The sequence below is a fragment of the Phaseolus vulgaris genome, chromosome 5 (genome assembly GCF_000499845.2).
Source record: "Phaseolus vulgaris cultivar G19833 chromosome 5, P. vulgaris v2.0, whole genome shotgun sequence".
Lineage (NCBI taxonomy): Eukaryota > Viridiplantae > Streptophyta > Magnoliopsida > Fabales > Fabaceae > Phaseolus > Phaseolus vulgaris.
The window spans coordinates 35360435-35380974 of NC_023755.2; the positions used below are offsets into that span (position 1 = coordinate 35360435).

At 33.3% G+C, this 20540-nt stretch overlaps 1 protein-coding gene across 8 annotated transcripts; it reads left to right on the forward strand.

Annotated features, from left to right (window-relative positions):
- Nucleotides 1–5599: 5599 nt before the first annotated feature.
- Nucleotides 5600–15153, forward strand: LOC137835588 (tRNA-specific adenosine deaminase TAD3-like). Of its 8 annotated transcripts, none has more exons than XM_068644170.1 (11): nucleotides 5630–5834; nucleotides 9752–9817; nucleotides 9941–10042; nucleotides 10134–10185; nucleotides 10267–10340; nucleotides 10893–11014; nucleotides 11961–12043; nucleotides 12918–13014; nucleotides 13226–13675; nucleotides 14302–14414; nucleotides 14739–15153. In XM_068644170.1, the coding sequence occupies exons 3-11, from the start codon at nucleotides 9973–9975 to the stop codon at nucleotides 14914–14916; spliced, it is 1239 nt and encodes a 412-aa protein (XP_068500271.1). In that variant the 5' UTR covers nucleotides 5630–5834; nucleotides 9752–9817; nucleotides 9941–9972; the 3' UTR covers nucleotides 14917–15153. The 8 variants fall into 8 exon arrangements, 7 of the variants coding, with proteins under 7 accessions (XP_068500269.1, XP_068500271.1, XP_068500267.1 ...); XM_068644171.1 differs by lacking the exons at nucleotides 5630–5834; nucleotides 9752–9817 and adding exons at nucleotides 6369–6635; nucleotides 7089–8979; XM_068644169.1 differs by lacking the exon at nucleotides 5630–5834 and adding an exon at nucleotides 6369–6635.
- The last annotated feature ends 5387 nt before the right edge of the window (nucleotides 15154–20540 follow it).

Genomic DNA, 20540 nt, shown 5'->3' on the forward strand with positions numbered 1-20540 from the left:
ACTAACAGATTTTATATTTTTAACTAATAATATTTATCTTGCTTTTATTATATTGACATTCATCTATCTTGTTTTATTTATAAGAGCAAAATTAGTATTATATCAGTGTATATTGTTAATAAATTGAGGTTACTTTAGTACATATATATGATGTCGTAGGATCAAGTCTTTTTTCATGCTATTTTTTTAGCTTATTTCATTAAATACAAATTTTTTTAATAGTATATAAGTTGCTATACATATAATTTTATAAATTATTTTTATAAGATTAAATTACATTATAAAAAAAAATTAAAAAATGAAATATCTTACAATCTAACAAAACTATAATAAAATTTATAAATTCTTTTGTACATAAATATGGAGACAAAATATTGAGGTGTACTGGAGAATGATAATTGAATTTAATAAAAGTTTAATTTTTTTTTAATGATTTAGGTTATTTTGTACGAGTTAGGACTATAATAATGAATAAGTGTCTTTTATAGAGTCGCATTCTCATTTGCTACAAAATGAAAAACATAAATCATGTTACGTGTGAGACAATAATTATCAAATAAATGAATATTCAAATAGTCTAAACTATAGTCTTGTATTTAAATATTAATAAACTAAAATTGAGATTATATGACACTTGATCATTATTTAATTTTTTTAAAATGTTTATAAGTGATGTTGGATTTATAGATAGTTTATTTTGATACGATACTTTTATTATCTACTCGATAATTTATAATAGTTATGTTTTTCTTTTTATTATGTATTTTAGGTCATCGTAATTTGTAATTATTATGTGAATTTGATAGTATATAATATTGTGTTATGATTATGGTTATCTCTGGTTGTGTTTGGATTGTGCAATGAAAGTTTGAGAATTTGAGAGAGTAAATGTGTAACTATTTAAGAGAAAAGTGTAAATAAAGTGGGTGAGCTTAGGTTAGAGGCATTTTAGAGTGAATTTGTGAGAAGAGTTGACTGAAGTTTGTGAGTGATGTAATGGTTGTGGATAATTTTTTAATTTTTATAAAAGATGTAAAATGTAAGTTTACAAATTTACCTTTATATTTAAAAATATTTAAATAATAAAATATTATATATTTTTGTGTAGGTTTGACTTAATTAAAATATTGTAAATTATTTTCGGTATAGTTGAATATTTATTTTAGTATCGTTGAATGATTATTTTTAAAAAATGAGTTACTTAATATTGTCGAAACATAAAAATAATATTATCCAAACATATATATATATCGTTATATTTATTTATACATCTTGAAAGCTTTTTATTATTAATTGAATTAGATTGTATACATAACCATATAGATTTTTAGAAGACATTGTGTATAGTGAAATGTACAATAAATTCATTGTAAATAAAAGAAAATATATAAAACAAATGAAATATCATACAATGATTGGAAAACTGATATTATTGCATGAATGGCACATCTATTTTATAATAACATTTTCTTTTAGGTGTTGTGTCATCCCAATATATTAGTTATTAATAAATAATACAATTTTTCTTAACCTTCCAATTAGTTAGAACATTTTAGACCTTAAGTCGTCGCCACTCGCTTTCATCTAATGACTCAAAATCAACAAGACACAAATTTGGTCCTTAAACTTGTTTCGTGCAAAGCAAAAATTAAGGATAAAATAGGAAAACACCACCATCCTACGTAATTTCCCCCTCCAATCTTTGTATCTAAGGAGGGAGAAAGAAATCACTGTTCACGCGGATTCACTCTCCCTCATTTCCTACACGCTCCTTTATCCAAACCATGAATATCTCTTCACATTCTTCCTCTTCATGAGTGGAACCCTTGAAGCAAATAGAGTTATAAAATTCAAAATTTTGCTTCTTTCCGCACCTCTATAGATTCTTATGGCACCCCCATAAGTTTTATAATTCCAAAGTTACTTTTATGTAAAAAGTTAAAATGTTTGAAGGTTTGGTTAATGAGATGTGCTTTTTTATATATTATGAACTTTGCTGAATTACACCATCCATAATTAATTGAAATGTTTGTGGACATTTTGGATTAGGCAATTCATAACTTGTTCTTGAATCCAATAAAATGTTATGGATTAATCAATCCATAATGCAAATTTATATTTCAAATTATCTAATTCAAAACATGTGTTATCTTAAAATATATTTTGGATTATGTAATCACAAAGCCAATTTATAATTCGAAAGCCTTTTTTAGATTGATAGAATCTCTAACTTTTTTTGAAAACACACATTATGGATTACATAATCCAAAATAATTTTTGAATTAAAAAAACATTATGGACACGTAATCCATAAGCCTCTCCCACATACAAAAATAACTTCCATATTATGTAATTTGAAATGTATTTTTTTTACCGAAGGGTTAAAATGTATTTTCACATAAAGTGGGGTACCATAAGAATGTATGGAGGTGTCATCCCGTCAGAGAAGAAAGTAATTCTGGTTTTTTTATTTTAAAATTGATATTCCGTAATATTTGTGGAAATAACAAATTCAGAATAAAATGGGAAAATACATGCATATTATATTGCAAAAAGGGATGTCCGTAACCTATTTATAGGAAGGACAATACATAATCATTTCAGAATATATTTTCTATAATACATTTTATGAATTATGGATTTTTCATTCCGAAATTCAAAAAATGTGTTATGAAAAAGGTATTCCATAAATATATTTTTGTCTTGGATTTTCTATTCCCAAAACACCATTTGCTTACAAAAAGTCCCATATTCCAAAATCACCCTAAACTGTCAAGGATTATTTGGGTATTTTGAAAAAGGCAGATTCTCCCTGCACCCAATCAAATATGATTGACACCCAATTATGTGAAAAAACCAAACTAACCTTAATAACATGAAAATTAAGGTTTTTTGTAGCCCCCTTAGTTTTCCCTGCACCCAACACACTGCAACCCCCTTCATTTTCAATCTTTTTGCAACTTTTTTCTTTGTGTCGTTTCCCGTTCAGTAGCGGTGCTTACCTGTGGTGAAGACCAACCAAACAACGACGTCGATTGTGGTGGTGGTGATCAGTGAGGCGGCATCGTCTGTGACGGAGTTGGACGGCAAGAGAGAACGAAGTTACCAAAGAAGAGACAACACACAAAAAAAGTGAGTTTTCTTGTTGTCATTGCCTTCTGGATATATTTATGCAGAATACCTTTATGTGCTGCGAATAATTTTATCTGGAATTGGTTTTTGTTCTGGATGTGGATTATCCAAAAGTGTGAGTTTGTACTGCGGATGCCTATGTCCGAAAGTTTTTTCATTGTTCCGAATATGGGTTATCCGGAAGTGTAACTTTGTGTTGTGATGTATATGTCCGAAAGTTATTTCAAAATCCTTAACTCTGAATATTAATATCCATATTACACTAAAAACGGCACGTCCACCACCACACTAAAATCACCTACGCAACTCTAACAAGCACCAACCAAAGTTTCTCTCTGCACCCTACACCTTTTTCAAAATGAAGAAGACAAGGACATAATTGAATTTTAAAAAGTTCGTCGGGTGCAGGAAACAATTGTCTTTGAAAAATGTAGGAGTGCAGGAAGAAACACCATTCCATATAAACACCACTTCCTTTATAAGAGTTATTGGGCCCATCTGTTTGGCCCATAGTTTTTACCAATTCACATGCATTTTTTACATCCACATCCCACCAGCTTTTGCCTTTTGTAAAAGGCAGTTTCTTCCTGCACCCCCACACTCTTGTGAAAAGACTAAATCGCCCTTATTAGTTTTTAAAATTCCAGAAATATCCTTAACCTAAAAAAACTCTAAAAAGGCGCAGACAAGGATGCTCTCTTGCGCAGCCGTGTCTTTCATGTTCCAACAACAACACACTTTCATGTTCTAGCAGTAGTGCGACACCTCCAAATCCTTCTCCTTCAGTCTCACATTTTTTGTTGGTGATTTAGAGTGTTATTGACAAAGGTAAGTAAATTTCTTTGCTTTTGGATCTGCACATCCGTTTTTTTTTATGGAATTTTGTTTTCGTAAGTGTTTTCTTCCATTCTATATTATAGAATCCGATAGAATTTTTGATCACAAAATACGGTAAAATCTCGAATTTTTGCTTCCAGTAAAATCCTGAATTTGTGAATCCAGGAAGGTTCCGAATTTGTGGATCCAGGAAGCTTCCGAATTTGTGGATCCGGATTTGTGTTTTTATGGTCATCCTTTCTTCAACATATAAAACTTCATCAAAAGATTTTTTCTATCTTCAAATATGATTTTGCAATGAACTTCTTTTTTTCTTCTTTTAATATGTTTTTTTGGTTTATAGTTTATTTATATTTGTTTAGTAGAAATGATACAATGCTTTTTTTCTCTCTTTTGGTTTCAATAGAATTTTATATGTGCTGTTTTTTGTTTGTATTGGTTCAACATCTTATTCATTAGTTTGTAATTTGGTTTAACTTGAATGATGTAATTGAACATTAATGGTTAAGACTAGGGGAGGAGGTTCATAAGGTGATCGTCTGCGTCCCACAGTCTCTGTTAGAAGAAGACATGTTAATGAAGATGAAAAACATGAAGAACATGGATAATGACTTCTCAATATCATCATCATCCCACAGATCAACCCCATCATATAATTCTTGTTCAAATTCATCACTACTGTCCATGCTTCAACAAATAAAATAAAAAATGAAACAAAATCATTACATTTCGGATCCATGAATCCATAAGTCAAAAACATTATTCCGGTTTCCAACAATCCATAATTCAAAAAGACCATTTCGGATTCAGGAATCCATAACACAAAAAAATAATTATGGATTCATAAACCCATAATGCAAGTGATGCATTCCGGATTCAGGAATCCATAACACAAAAAAACAATTCCGGATCCACCAATCCGTAATGCAATTTAGGCTTCCGGATTCAACACTCCGAAAAACAACAATTTATGACATTTTACCTTCCAAAACACCCCTCATTTGGAAAACACAATTTAATCAATTCCAGATTCATGAATCTTGATTATATTACCGGATCCCGATATCCAGTATCCCCTTTTGAAATTAAAGGTCAAGGTTAATGTTGGAATATTTAAAATTGTGGGGGTGCAGGAAGAAAAATGTGGGGGTGCAGGAAGAAGAAGCCTTTGTAAAAAGCTTGGGCCCATTAGATTAAATTAAAAAGAATAATATAAAATAATAATTTACTAAATATATCGTACGTGTGTATCTGAGCAAAACAATTGTTAGCGACAACCCTTCCAGTTCAAGTAGAAATTTTTTCTTTCATGGAATTACTTTCAATTAAAATTTAAAAAAGGAAGAATTTTTTAAATATATAATTTTATTGTTGTATTAAAAATCAGAGTGCAGAATTTGAATTCTCACTCTCCTATTACACTAAATATTTCTCCCCTTCTCCATCTCACCCCCTATATTCACAATTATAAAAATTTCTCTCAATTATCTCAAACTTTTTTTTTACTTTAACATGTACAGTTAATATTATTAACTGCTGATTCATTTTAATATAATCTATTTTATCTTTTTCTTTAATCGAAATTCAATAGTCTTTTAAAAAATCTAATGAGTTAGAATTGGGCCATAACCATAAGTCCATGATTCTTCAATCTTCACAATAACCAAGCTCAAAAGTTCAGCGGTGTTGATCAGTTGTTGCAACCAAAAACCCTCCCCTGCTTCAGTCACACTCTTTTGCATCTCAATTCTCGAACAGGTTGTAGTTTGTCTGCAACAATATTGCTTCCGCTATCGTCTTCTTCATCCACTGCAATTCCTTCCAGCAACTGCCAAGTTCTCACTCGATATTTGTACCTGACAGAGGTAATTTTTCTCTTTTTTCTCCGATGATTCCTTGCAATCTGTTATTTATCACTTACCTCCTACATTAATAGTTCATTGATATCTGTGGTCCTGTTGATTTAGTTCATCTGCGTTTCATAGTTAGTTAATATGCTTAATTGGATGTGTCACGACGATTAAGATTTGATGCATCTCAATCATCATCTCCATCTTCATCAGAATCTATTAACATAAAAGTTATTTTCAGAGTATTTAAAGTATTTTTTAATTCCTGGAAAAATATGTTTGAATTTAAATATTCTTCTACTCATATTTTTTTGAACAATAATTATATTTTACTTTTTTACCATTTTCATCAATATCTATTCATACTTACATTTAATATCCCATCTATTTTTATTTTTTGAGATTTTTACTTCTATGGTGATAGAATAGAAGATGCACTTGGATTAACCTAATTGAATTTCACCTGCTCCAAATCTAATTTCTGTTAAAATAAAATAAACTTCATAGTAAGTTTTCTCAGTTGAAAAAAAACAGAGAGCATTCCAAACAACAAAAAGTCTGCACCTCAATTAAATAAAAAAATTTAAAAAAATCAATTTGGAATCATCTTTATATTCTGCAGCGCAATAAAAAAAAAACAGAATCCTATTACCCTAAATCACACCGCAATTGCCGCACGAACGTACGAACCGCCACCACCCCGCGACCTAACCGCCACCACCGCCGCACTCGTTCAGAGAAGACGCACCACCTCCGCGCACTCCACAGAAGACGCAAAGTGAAACCAAAACGAAAACGAAACGCGAAATCCTAAAGGTCAGTTTATTTCATTTAATTTTCCCCATTCAGAAGGACACTGTTGTGAGTTAAAACGAAAACCCAGTTGAACTGGCACCGAGTTCATTACCTAGCCGGTGTATGACTTGTATACACAAATTTTATGTATATGAAAATAAGTCATTTTCAAGCAATTAAGTGTATAGCTTAAAAGAGTACACACAAATTTAATGTGTATGAACAGAAGTACAAGGCCCAAAAAGGATGGGAAAAAGCACGAGCAAATGTGCACTGCTTGAGTGATGGAAATTGCTTATTAGATTTTGTTTTTTACCGTGGCTTGTTCTTTTGATTAAAAATTAACTTGTATAGGGTTGGGGATGTTCCACATTTATTCGTTTTAATGGAAAAAATGAATTTCAATTTTATATGGCACTAACTACTAAGATCTAATTCTGGGGTTTTTTACGTAATTACTCGTGTCGTGATTAGTTTGTTTACAAATGAAGAAATGACTGAGAAGCCTCGGAGCATTCTACTAAATTGAGTTAAGGATATTCTTGGATGAATGAGGATGAATTCCATGTAGAAGTTATTTATCAGAATTGGATAGACGACCAGAGTGCTTGGGTATGGGGATGGTGCTACCCTAACAGATTTGTAGGGTTCTAAATCATCATCATCTTCCTTTTGTGATCTGCACATTAAATTTCAGGATAAGTTTAATGTTTGGTGTCAAATGAAGGTGAAAGGCGAAATTTGATAAGGCAGAACTCTCAAACATCAAAACTGATCTCTTGAGCTGAGAATTTTAATATTCTTTTATGGGCATAATTTAACTCATGCGCCTTCCAAGACTTAGATGTATTTCTTTCTTATATTCTTTTCGCAAAGAGTCCGAAAATATAAAGCAAATTCATGCCCAGTTAATTACTAATGGCCTGAAATTGCCCGCCTTCTTGGCCAAGTTAATTGAGCATTATTGTGGCTCACCAGACTCACACATTACTAATAATGCACATTTAGTGTTCCAGTACTTTGACAAGCCAGACTTGTTTCTCTTTAATACTTTGATAAGATGTGCTAAACCCAATGATTCTATTATAATTTTCCAAGATGAGTTTTCTCGGGGACTCCTGTTTTTTGATGATTACACTTACAATTTTGTTCTTGGAGCCTGTGCTCGCTCACCGTCAGCTTCAACATTGTGGGTAGGTAGACAACTACATTCCCTGATAGTAAAGCATGGGGTTGGGTCAAATATTTTGGTTTCGACTACCAAAATATACTTTTATTCGAGTAACAAAGATATTATCTCAGCCCGACGAGTGTTTGATGAAATGCCAATGAGAACCAGTGTTACGTGGAATGCTATGATAACAGGTTATTCTTCCCTTAAAGAAGGGAACAAGCAATATGCTGTCAATGCAATATCATTGTTTAATGACATGTTGGTTGATGTACGTGGAATTAAACCAACAGATACAACTGTAGTTGCTGTGCTTTCAGCAGTTTCTCAAATGGGTTTGCTGGAAACTGGTGCTTGCATGCATGCATTTGCAGAAAAGACATTGTGTACTGAAGATGATGTGTTTATTGGGACTGTTCTTGTTGATATGTACTCAAAATGTGGATGCCTTGATAGTGCCCTGTCTGTCTTCAGGCGCATGAACCAGAAGAATATCTTGACTTGGACGGCATTGACTACTGGCCTAGCCATCCATGGGAAAGGAAAACAAGCCTTGGAGGTTTTATATAAGATGGGAGATTATGGTGTGAAGCCAAATGAAGCAACTTTTACTAGCTTCTTGTCTGCTTGTTGTCATAGTGGGCTTATGGAAGAAGGCCTTCAATTTTTCCATGAAATGAAGAGAACATTTAGTGTGACACCTCAGATACAACATTATGGTTGCATTGTTGACCTTCTTGGCCGTGCTGGAAAGTTAAAAGAAGCATATGAATTTATCATGCAGATGCCAATTAATCCTGATGATGTAATATGGAGGATTCTGCTAGGTGCATGCAAGATTCACGAGGATGTTGTGATGGGAGAGAAGGTGGGGAAATTTCTTCTCCAGTTAGAAGAATGGAGTCATCCAGAGTTGACGTCAAAGAGTCAGGACTATGTAGCTCTGTCAAATGTTTATGCTTTAGCAGAAAGGTGGGTCGATGTTGAAGCTGTAAGGAAACAAATGAGAGCTAAGAGTATCTCAAATAAGGCTGGTTGTAGCACTGTTTAAACTGTCAGCATGGCTATGTTGGAATGATAAATTGATATTTGATTCTTTTCAAAAAAGTATCCTAGCAAGACAATAAATCCATTTGGCAATGAATAGTTGGAGCGGCTGAGACTAAAAGCAATAGCATAGAAATAGTAACAATGGTAAGTATACAGTGCAGGAAAAAGTACTATTTTCTTCAACAGATTGGAAATACGAGATGTTCTAACAGCAATTTTTGTGGGATATAACGTAACCAAATGTGTATAAATGATGCAGAGGCATGCTACTAGTATTAGTGTTATTGACTTATTCCTCAGGTTAATTGTTTATTTAAGTTTCCTTAGGTTTTCTTTAGTTTCGTGATGGTAATGAGGCATAGATGATAATTTTATTTTAAAATTATTATTTTTATTTGAGTTTATATTTTAACTAATTATTTTTAAATAAATTTATTTAAAATTAAGAAAATATCTATAATTATTTATGGATATAAAAAAATATGCAAAAAAATTTCATGACTTCTAGATAAATAGGAATGGCAAATACATGAACATTATAAGTGAATGTCACCAAATTTTATGGCTCTTTCATGTTTAAATATAATCATAAAGAAAGATGACTGAAAATGACACTATGTCTATGCAGCTCCATGAACATTTCTACTACATCAACTTTACTCATTTTAGTAAACTTTGTCAAAGTTGCACAATGTAATCTACTTTACCGGAAATTTCCATTATTCTGTCTTTCATTTCTTCTTATTTATGTCGCCAAACTATTTTTTGTGCTGACTTCATTTTCTGCAGACCTTCGCATAATTTAAATATTCACTTTGTCAAATTTTCTAACATAATGTTGATGGTTAAAGAGTGATCAGTTTTATATTTTGTATACTTTTCATAATGTTTTCTATTTTTTGTGTACTTTTATTAGGTAATTTTTTCTATTCTTTTCTTTGCTTATGGTTGGTGGGCCAACTTGTTTAATCAACCAACTATGGTGAGTTAGCCAGGTTGTATATATTTTGGCTTGTTACCAAAGTGAGCTAACCCAATGTAGACTAAATTTTGACAATCTAATGTATGGTGATCCAACCTACCTGTTAACTCCATTCGGCTTCAGGCTCCAGGGGAAAAGCAGAACAAGATCAGGGAATGACGAATAACTGCTTGATTGTGCACATCCCGGACCAGCAGCCATATGACCTTCACCACCAACCCACTGGTCACTTTATCAAAACCCATTAGTTGGAGATTTGGTTTCTTTATTTGGAATTCATTGAATTGAAAAAATCATTTTTTTTGTTTCTATGCAGAGAGTGTTTTTGCTTCTGCCATCAACCCTAAGCATGCCAACCAAATTGTGAGGTTAGCTCCCCACCAAAATCTTCATGTCTTTGCTTCAGTTTTGTGTGCTGATCAATGGAAGTTGTTTGAATTTCTTGTTAGGCGTCTGAATCAGATAGTACCGCTCGATGATCTCCGTCATGTGAAACGAATTCAAAAGAATGTTCTTGAAGGAGGTGAATGGTTGTCATTGTAGAAACTCTTATTCCCCCTTTCCAACCCACAATATTATGTGCAAGGAAAATTTGTCTTTTTCTTTTTTTCATTTTTAAGAAAATGTAAGATTAGAGTGTTTTATTTTTGTTTCAGCTTACAAACATAAGTCAAATATTTTTTGCACACTCATTCCCAACTATGTGAAAGTGAAATAAATAGAAAAAGTTCATTGATTTTAAAACATGGTTTGAATGTGAGTCCTACTAAACTATGCTTATAAAAAATCATCAACTGTTATGGAATCTTTTTGTTGTTGTAAATTTTAATGAAGCGATGTATAAATGTATATTAGATGGTTTGATTAACACAACATTCTTCATCGTTGCACATAGAGCTAGGTCTTCATTGCTTTATTCAGAACATAAAGGTTAACTTTTACTTATAGTTGTTATATAGTGTCCTTATGTGCCTATTTGTATAAGCATATTTAAATTGCTTTATTATTTGTTAATATGGGATATGGATTGGAAACCACCAATAAAGTTGCTTGTGACATGGGGAATGTTTGTCAGGAGAAATACAGCTATTGGTGATCTTGTGCGTGGCCTCTGAAGGCAACAATCAGTTGGATAGCATGCCACCTCATCTTCAAGAGTTGATAAGTTCCTATCAGTTGAGTCCTTTTATCACAAAAGTGGGTCTTTCTTTGTTTTGGTGTTTCTTTTTACTCTAATTAATGCATTCTTCGATTATGGTTTGCTCTAAGGTAAAATATAGGATGAATTTATCATATATTTATATTGATATATAAACAATCATGAAAAGTTTTGTCGTTTTGGTTTGATTGTTGTAATTATAATGAAGCTTCAAAGCTATCTGATATTTATAGCAGAGTGGATGATCAGTAGCTTTTATGTGAAAATAATTCCATATGTTCATTCTCGGTTCTGCATCTATTATTAAAATATAATCTGACAGTACCAACATTTTTTCTTCCTTTTTTTGTCTTCTAAAGCTCACTAAGTACCTATTTGTTTGATCTGCTGTGTTGATAAAAATTGGGTTGGAGTGATTAGAATAGATTTTGTTTAATGCAAATTCTATTTAGTTTTTTGATAAATTCCAAATTCAATTCTGTGATGAGTAGAATTGATTTTGTGTGAACTGAAATTTTTTAACTTTTCCATTAGGCAGTATCAAATATTGGTGCTGGGTGTGGTGGTACCCAGAAATGATTATCTACACTCTAAAGCCAATTTTACTTTACCTACTAAACAACCCATTCTGAACTCACTACTGAAATATCATAGTCAATCACAAATCAGTTTTACCATAGAACAAAACAAAAACAGAGGATAAATGATTAGATTTGAAAGAAACAAGAAACCTTGATGTTGGAAATCATTGGTCTATATGCGAGTGGAGTTTTAGTTTTCTGTGCTGATCAAATGACGCATACAAATATCTAGAACTGTGTTAGTTAAATGGCCATCATTTGATGGTCCACTATTAATGAAGACTAAGATTATTGATTAATTTTTGAAATTATGGTCAATTCTGGTTAGAATTCTAGGAATCTTGGTCTTATTGTGTTTGCAAAAGTTATAGTGTGCATTAAATTTGAATTTAATCAACATTAGGTCTGCAAATATGTTGCAACATCAAAAGAAGAGTGGCAAGAACAATGCAAATTTTGGCCAACATCGTATCACCCAAGGACCTAGTAAGTTTCATTTCACTATCTCTTTATTTATTTGCTCATTTATATTGTTTCAAACACATCGCTTTCTTGTATCAAATTTCATAAACTGTTTGGTTTAGTTTGAGTATATTCAAGTCAAGTAGTATATGTGGTGGAATCTTTTATCAAATGAACTGACCAATCCATGTTAAATGAAAAGTCCATGGAAAACATCCTTCGACTTGATAAGCTGATTTGCAAGATGCTCAGACACTTATCTGTTAGGCACTAAATGCACGCAAGCGGTTTTTAAAAGGTATTTAGCAATTATGTGTAGTTGGTTCAGTATACAATAGTTATAATTATCGGCCACTTCCTAGATGAAAACTATAAAGTGGCACAAGCATCCTTGTGTTTATAACATCGACTTTGTAGTTATTACTTTTAGTTTTTATAGCTGAAAAAGATTCATAAATAACCTAGGTATGCTTACATTTTTTTTTATATTTCTTGTAGTTATAGTATCTGATGTATATACTATGGGTAAAAACAGGGGTGTTATGTATTGACTAGGCAAGTGCCAAAAGGGGATTTTAGAAATTTTGGACTGTTTAGATTTTGGCTGGATTTTATAGAACCCTTTGGTGCATTGAGATATTATAGTCTTATAGTTGTTGGATACACTGGAAAAATTATGATAATCATCAAACTTCTACCAAACTCATCAACATGTGCTGTTTTTTTTTGGGAGGGGGGAATGAAATCTTGTTGATAACATGTGTTGCATATCTCAAGTCTCAACATTCTATTTGGTTCCTATTTAGTTAATAATCTCATTGAATGAGAAGAAAAACCTTCTCTTGTATGGTAATAGCTGTCTTTGCATGTTGGGTTTGACATTTTTAATCAACTACAGCAACATTGATGGCATTACTGGATTTAGCGAGGAGGACTCACAATCAGTTTTGAAGTTTATGCAATCGGCTGTTGAGTTGGCAAAATCTAACGACTTGGTAAGTGTGCAAATTTTTTCCTTTTCAAACAATTTGTGGACATGAAATAATGCTTTTGTTCTTATTAGTTTTTGCTTGATGTGTAATAGCTAGAGTTATTTTTAATTTGGTCCCTTTATTCTTTGCTGAATTAGTAAGGCTAGCTTTGGTTAAAGTGGTCCTACTAGTAAATTTCAAATTCAACTGTTGCATACTAAATTTGATGTTTTAGGTAGTCAATGCTGCAGTGATAGTGGATCCTTCAACTAAGGAAATCATTTCAAGTGCATGTGATCAGATTTATGCTTGGAACTCTTGCAAAGATGACAGCTGTTATGGAAAGCCGGAATCATTTAGTTCCCATCTCAATATTTCTAGTACATGTGATCCCCATGAACCATTGCATTCAAACAGTTCCTCCAATTGGCTTAAACAACCATATACAGGTGTTGCCTGTTTATATATTCGGCGATGGGCTGAGCATCCATCTCATCCACACAGTTCATATTTTTGGCACCCTTTGCGACATGCTGCCACTGTAGCTATAGAATCATCTGCTGCCAGGGATAGAAACCTTTTTCCCAGTGAGGGAACCAATGAAGCAAGTTATCAGGAATTGGATAGTGAGAATGCTTCTTGGACTAGCTCTCCTGCAAAGAGACAGAAAACTGTGTGTGGAAATGTAAGTTTGCCTACACCTGATATAATTTAAGGAATCTGGATGGTGTATAATTTAATAATCAATTGCAGCTACCATCTGTTTTTAGTGTTAACCACGTCACTCCAATAAAAATATTAAAAACTCGCTAAACTCCTTGTGTGACTTTCTTAGTTTGAGTTCATGTAACTTATTCTGTCGTAAGCTTTATGGAGTTTTCTTGTGACCTTAACCGATCACGGTGTTCCTGGTTTTATCAAGCCTGCAATATTGTTTGGGTGGATAGGTGTATGTTGAGTTAGGCCTTTTTAAGCAGATATTGATCGGGATTAGGTTCTTTTTAAGTTGGTTCTTTTTAAGCCCGAGTTCTAAGAGTATTATATTATGCAGAAGGCAAAGAAGGTAGAACCATGATAATCAATTGTTCATATCTTTACTTGGTGTGTTTAATATCATTACAAAACAACTTTCCAAATAATGCTCCGGGTGAAAACTATGATAAGGAATTGTTCATATGTAGACCCCTAATGAAGCATCTCACACCAAATCCATTAATTCGCCATTGGCATTTCCCTGGAGTATATGTGTTGATTATTGCGTTGAATATATTTTGTGAAAAGCTTTATTTGTGTTCAATTATGGTGTTTCAGGATGTGGATGATGATAAATTGAATGCTTGCACTCAGCCTTCTGGGCAGCCGTCAGCGCGACCGTACTTATGCACTGGTTATGACATATATCTTGTTTGGGAACCATGCGCTATGTAAGCTTATAGACAAGACAGTTCTATAACTTTGAATCATTTGTATGTATTTGGTGAATTCCTTTGAGGTCTAAATTGGCCTCGTTTACACCCGTCAAAGAAGGGGGAATATCAAGAAAAGAGGCTGTCAATTCATTCTGAGTGATTCTCCTTTCTTTTTGAATGGCATGAGGGAATTCCCCTTGTTGATTCATAGAATAGAGGAAATTCTTTAATTCTGATTCGCCCTTGTTTACATTGAGTTTCCCTTTCAAATAGCTAACTTTTTCCGAAGTAGTTATTTTATGACATGCTGACCTTAATTTGCTTTCCACTGTATGTCAGGTGTGCAATGGCCCTTGTTCATCAGAGAATTAGACGAATATTTTATGCTTTTCCAAATCCTAATGCGGGTGCCTTGGGCAGTGTTCACAGATTACAAGGACAGAAAAGCTTAAACCATCATTATGCTGTTTTCAGGGTTTTGTTACCTGAAGAAGCCCTGCATAAGTCTCATGTTTAAGTTGCAGAGGATTTATTCCTGAATTTTGAATGACACTGTTTTCTAATTATTTGGACTGCTTTCTGATATTAATGACTAATAGGAAAGGCTAACGAGACTTTTTCTAATTTATTCTTTCTAACAATTTATCTATATTTAGTTGAAATTTGTTGCAAATGACAATTGTGGAATGAACGGTCACTTGTAGTTTTGTAATTTTCAATAGTTTAGCTTAAAAAATGTTTAGTTCTGCAAATACGCCTCTGTCTATTCTCAGTCTTGCATAAATATATAAGTTTTGAATTTATGATATTTTCCAACCATCTTTTTAATCCATACTGCGAATTATATTTAGTTTAATACGAGCAATACTAAATATTAGTTAGTATGATTAATAAAACAGAATTTTTACTTTTATCATTTTATATTTTACCTAAATATTGTATTTTTTAATTAAACAATATATTTAACTTAAAAGTTTATTTTTTTTTCAACATATTAATTTTGATATTATAATATTAAATTATTATAAAATATTTTTTAATATATTATAAATAGGAATTTTATTTCTAAGGGCAATAAATATTTTACATTTTAGAATTAATAATTATAATATATTAAATTGCGTGCAATATTAAAAAATAGTAATTACTATTTTTTTCTAACCTTCAAAATTTTGAAATTAATATAACATAATTGACTTGTTTATCTTTTAAATTCTGACATATATTATCTTGTCTTATTTTAGTTTCTGTAAGTCTCTTGTTGCTTTTAAATTGATTTGTATACGTTATTTTAGTAAAAAAAATGGACTCTTGATTGCTTTTACATTGACTTCTATACCTTATTTTATTAAAAATGTAAGTTTGTTGCGTTTAAGATTTGAAGTTTAGGGTTCACGATTTTGGAATAATCCATCCATTTATGTTTTTGATTAATATGTTCTTTTGTGTTTGGATGAGTCAGTCATTCGGTCACATCCGTGTTAAAATATAAATCGGGATCATACTATAAATCAGTTAGCAACTGATATTTGATTGATTCAGTCTATCACAACAAGGACCCACGACTAAACACTATAAATAAGCCCTTTACAGAGGTGTAAGATATGTTTTAATCAGTTTACAAACATACACTCTTTACAGAGTACTTCCTTGATCGTCGGAGTACCTTTTTCATGTCAACCCCGACCGAACACTAACAATTGAGGAAGGAGACTTGAAGAGAGAAGTGAGAAGATCATCGACACGCCAACAATTGTACAACCAGTTCCAGGTACTATATAGGTCATCTTTGCCTATACAGGTACAATTGGCGTCCACCATGGAGCTGAGATAGCAATTAATTTCATATAAGTAACAATGGTGTTAACAAGGAACACAATCAACCATGATCGGGTCACTGAAGAGCAAATTGCAATAATTCAAGCACTCCAAACACAAATGGAGTAGATGAGTCAAAAAGGCATCGAAGATCAGCGAAGGAATGAGGAGGAGGTGCTTCTTCTCAAAGAGAAGAATAAAGAGTTGAAGCAACAACTTGATGGAACCGAACGAGAAGATCAATCTCGATTGGGTGATCACACTTACAACAAGGAGAAGACGACGACAACTCAGACGCAAAGTCATCAAAGTTCTCGAGCGGATCCACATGACAAGGATCCCAAAGGACATCCTTCTACCGATGAGATTATGGAAGCACAACTCCCCTACAAATGGAAGGGATTTAGCATCAACTCTATGATGGCTCCACAGATCCTGACGAGCACCTTAACATTTACAAGACGCAGATAAATCTCTATACCAAAAACAAAGTCGTGTGATGTAAGGTTTTCCCCATTTTTTTTCCAAGAAGAGGCACTCAGTTGGTTTACCCAACTCCCACCAAACTTGATGGACAATTTCAAAACCTTAGCGAAGAAATATGGGTCCACCATTGATAAGTGCCTAATTTCAGTAATATTTTATATTAAAATATAAACATTTATGAGTATTAATTGCTAAAATACATATAAAATAATCCTTAATTTATGAATTTATATATTTTTACATTTTTATGATCTTTATTTGAATAACAGCAATTTATTCCCATATTTGGTGTTAATTTCAGGTTTTTAGGAAAAAATTGAGATTTGGACTAAAGAAGAATGATATAAGCTAAAAGGAGAAAACTGGAAGGCTTAGAAATGCATAAAAAGAGAAAAATACTCCCGTGAAGTTTTTGAAAAATAATGCCTGTGAGAATGCATCAGATTAATTAGGCTAATTTTATGTTTTATGAACCATCCCATCAACACAACGCAGGAAGTCACCTAACCCTATTAAATTAGGCTAAATAGGGGGCTAAAGAATTAATCCTAGTGTGCTAGATTGAAAGGAAAACATCATTGAGTGATTTGTAACCAATTGGAAGAATGGAAGGTGCTAGAAGTATGAGTGACTAATTCTACCCTTTGAGATTGAAAGTAATTTGTTCGAGCTTTTATGTATTGAGGTGATATTTGAATATGATATAATATTTTGTTCTTGATTGAGTATTGATATTGTTGTTTTGTTTCTCACTTTTGATCTAGAATCTTAAATCTAACTGAGAGGTATTTTTAGGGTTCTAACCTGAACAACAATACATAACATATTTGAGTGCTAGAGATAGACTTGAAATGTTAATTGCTATTAACGTTTGAGTGAGACTCTAAGTTGTTTTCATAAGTGTGCGAGAGATCGATATTTAGGAAACATTCTTAATAATTTTATATGTTTATATGCGAGAGGTCGATATAAATGAATTTTACGGGCATCAATTTCAATCAAAGAACTTAATATTAACATTCTAATCAAAATACATGAGAGTGAGAGAGATGAAACATATTCCCTATTTTCCCAACTTGAAGCAACCAATTCTTTGTATGTTTTCTTATTGATCATTTCCAAGACACTTTTTATTGTTCTGTTTTATATTTAGCAAGCATTGTACTTGATATTTCAATTGTTCCTTGTAGGATCGATATCCGTCTTTAAGAACAAATTATTACTTATGACAATGCAGTGCACTTGACGTAAAAAGTCATCAGCCACCACAGCGACCAAGTTCCTCTTTAGTTTGCCCCCAATATATGGGTCACCACCAGGGAGCGACTTAGCATCTCAATCAGTCCCTTTACCAAGTCATCTGTCGAGATAACGGTTAATATGCTTTCTTCTTCAGGTGTCATCCCGATTTGAACAACTTGGGCTAACTGTAGACAACTGCCCAATATTGAGGGTGTGGAAGACGACCTGATATCCACTTGAGGCTGGGATATCTTGCCCGAACGACCCATTTTTCTCAAGCTAAGAGGAGGCACGGTTGTCTTAGAAGGCACCACTTCAACGACCGGGGACGAGGTTCCCGCACCAAGTACCTTCAACGAAATCTTTTGGCGCTTGACGTTTCAACTGCTTTAAATATTTTGTCGATCATGGGTCGACATGAGACATTATTTCTCCAAGACACAAAAGAATTAACAATCCAGTCAATATGTCGAATAAAGTTGTACATACATTGAAATGTGACATACCGGTCAAATCCGTCCACCTCTTGGACGAGTCAAACAAGGAAACAAACTTCCTAGTTGGAAGCCTGTTGGGATGTAAGGGTGGCAATGCGGGGTGAGCCATGCGGGCCGGCCCACGACCCATTATTAAAAAGTGCAGGCGGGCTCACTAATCTAGCCAGCTTACTTGTTTTGGCCCGCCTCGCATAACTTATAACCCGTGCAAGCAAACAGTGGGGCAGGGCGAGTTGTCTCGCTGACCCGCATAAATAAAAAAATAATTATTTAATTATTTTTTTGTAAAAAAAATCATATCTCATTCATCCATTATTGCAATGTAACTTTTTTTTGTTTTATTTTTAAAAAATTGAATTTAATGTACTAAAAAAATGAATGTTTTATTTTAATAATCTAAATGAGTTAGTATTAAGAGTGACAGTGGATTTAGTTTTAAGTAAAGTCTTATATTTAAAATTTGTTAATAAAAAAATAATATAAAAAAGATATTTCAATAGAATAGTTAAAAAATTAGTCATCTTCATCAAAATATTTTGTAGCAAAACTTTGATAAAATACTCTTATACATTTACATACATATATTTGAAAAACTACATGCAAAACAAAACTTTAATTATTTTTAATCAAGCCTTCTAACAACCCTCATACTTGAATTTTTCAGTAGTAAAAATGATTTATTTTTATAATTAATGAAATTTTAATTTTTGAAAGAAAAAAACTTATGTGGGTTGGCCCGTAGGCCCGCAGGTTACTTCTTATCCGAGGCGAGCCAGTGAAATGAGTCCCCACTCCTAGCCCGGGGTGAATCAACTTGCATTTTGCGGGTCAAAGTAGGCATTGCCTATGTGGGGCGGGCCAACCCGCATTGCCACTCCTATTGGGAAGTTGGTCGAGAATGAAAAAGATTTCTTTATCTTGGGGAGTCATTGAGGACCTCACCCAGGAGACGTAACGTCTAGGATTCGGAGTCCATTGAAACGGGAACTTCGACCTCCCTTCGGAATCGTAAAATTATGGTTTCTCGTTCGATTCGATAAAAACTTTAAAATACCTCTCTTTTAAGTGTTTATAGGACAAGGTGTAAGGAGCAAAACGGATGCTACCTAGACGACTAGTCAAGGATAACCAACTCACGGGGGTAAGTTTGAATGAGAATTATAATAGAAAAGGAAGCATTGAGGAGTTTGCCTCAACCTAAAAATACAAAAATCGCTCTAAAGGCTTGAAGGGCTACCCATGAATTGGGATGCAATTGAGTTGGGGCAACATTGAGGATCTGAAGGACCCCCATCGTAAACTCATCAAATGGAAGAGTGACATGTAAATCATTGAGAAAAGTAATATATACATAAAAAAACTCTTGAGGAGAATTCTCCCGACCATGACAGACTCGGTTGGAGTGATTGCAACTATCAGCTGCAACCGCATCCGAGGGAGCGTTAGGTTTCAAAATGGACACTTTAGACAAAAAAACCATTTAAAGCGGTAGGACCTCTAAAGCAAGTAGCGACGTCTAATATGCGTGGGTCAACCCACTCATAGTCAGGAATATCAGACACAACATCGATCAAATGGTCCAAATTATTTTTCATGCCACCAGATGCGGAGTGTGTAGGTTCAGAAGACTCAAGATTCACAATAGATCTTGAAGACTCAATAAGGGAAGACATTACTAACCCTTTTGAGTAAAAAATGGAAAAGACAAGGAATTGCTTGAGACTCGGCACTCGGATCATGCTTGATGAACTCTAGCATAGAAGATAAAACAACAAACTCATCAACGTTCACAAACACTTCTATTTATAAAACCCCAAAAAGGATAAAGAATACGAAAAGTCACCTCTCGGACTGTTAGATCACTTCACATCTAAGGGTACCCAACACTTGGCATATGAACCAGCACGGATCAGGGACCGTTAGATCGTTTGGATTGAATAGTGTCCAATAAACAACGTTTCAAAAAAGCACAAGTCAGATCTCACCTCGGGGCACCCAATGGTCACATCTCGACTCTTCAGAAACTAGCGATTCTTCAAGTCTAAGGGGCAAGTGTACTAGTCAGTATTAGACGAGTTAGTCACTCGGTCACGATGAC

Coding starts and splice junctions, on each gene's coding strand:
- LOC137835588 (XM_068644166.1), top strand. CDS start 7,439: ATGCGCCTTCCAAGACTTAGATGTATTTCTTTCTTATATTCTTTTCGC.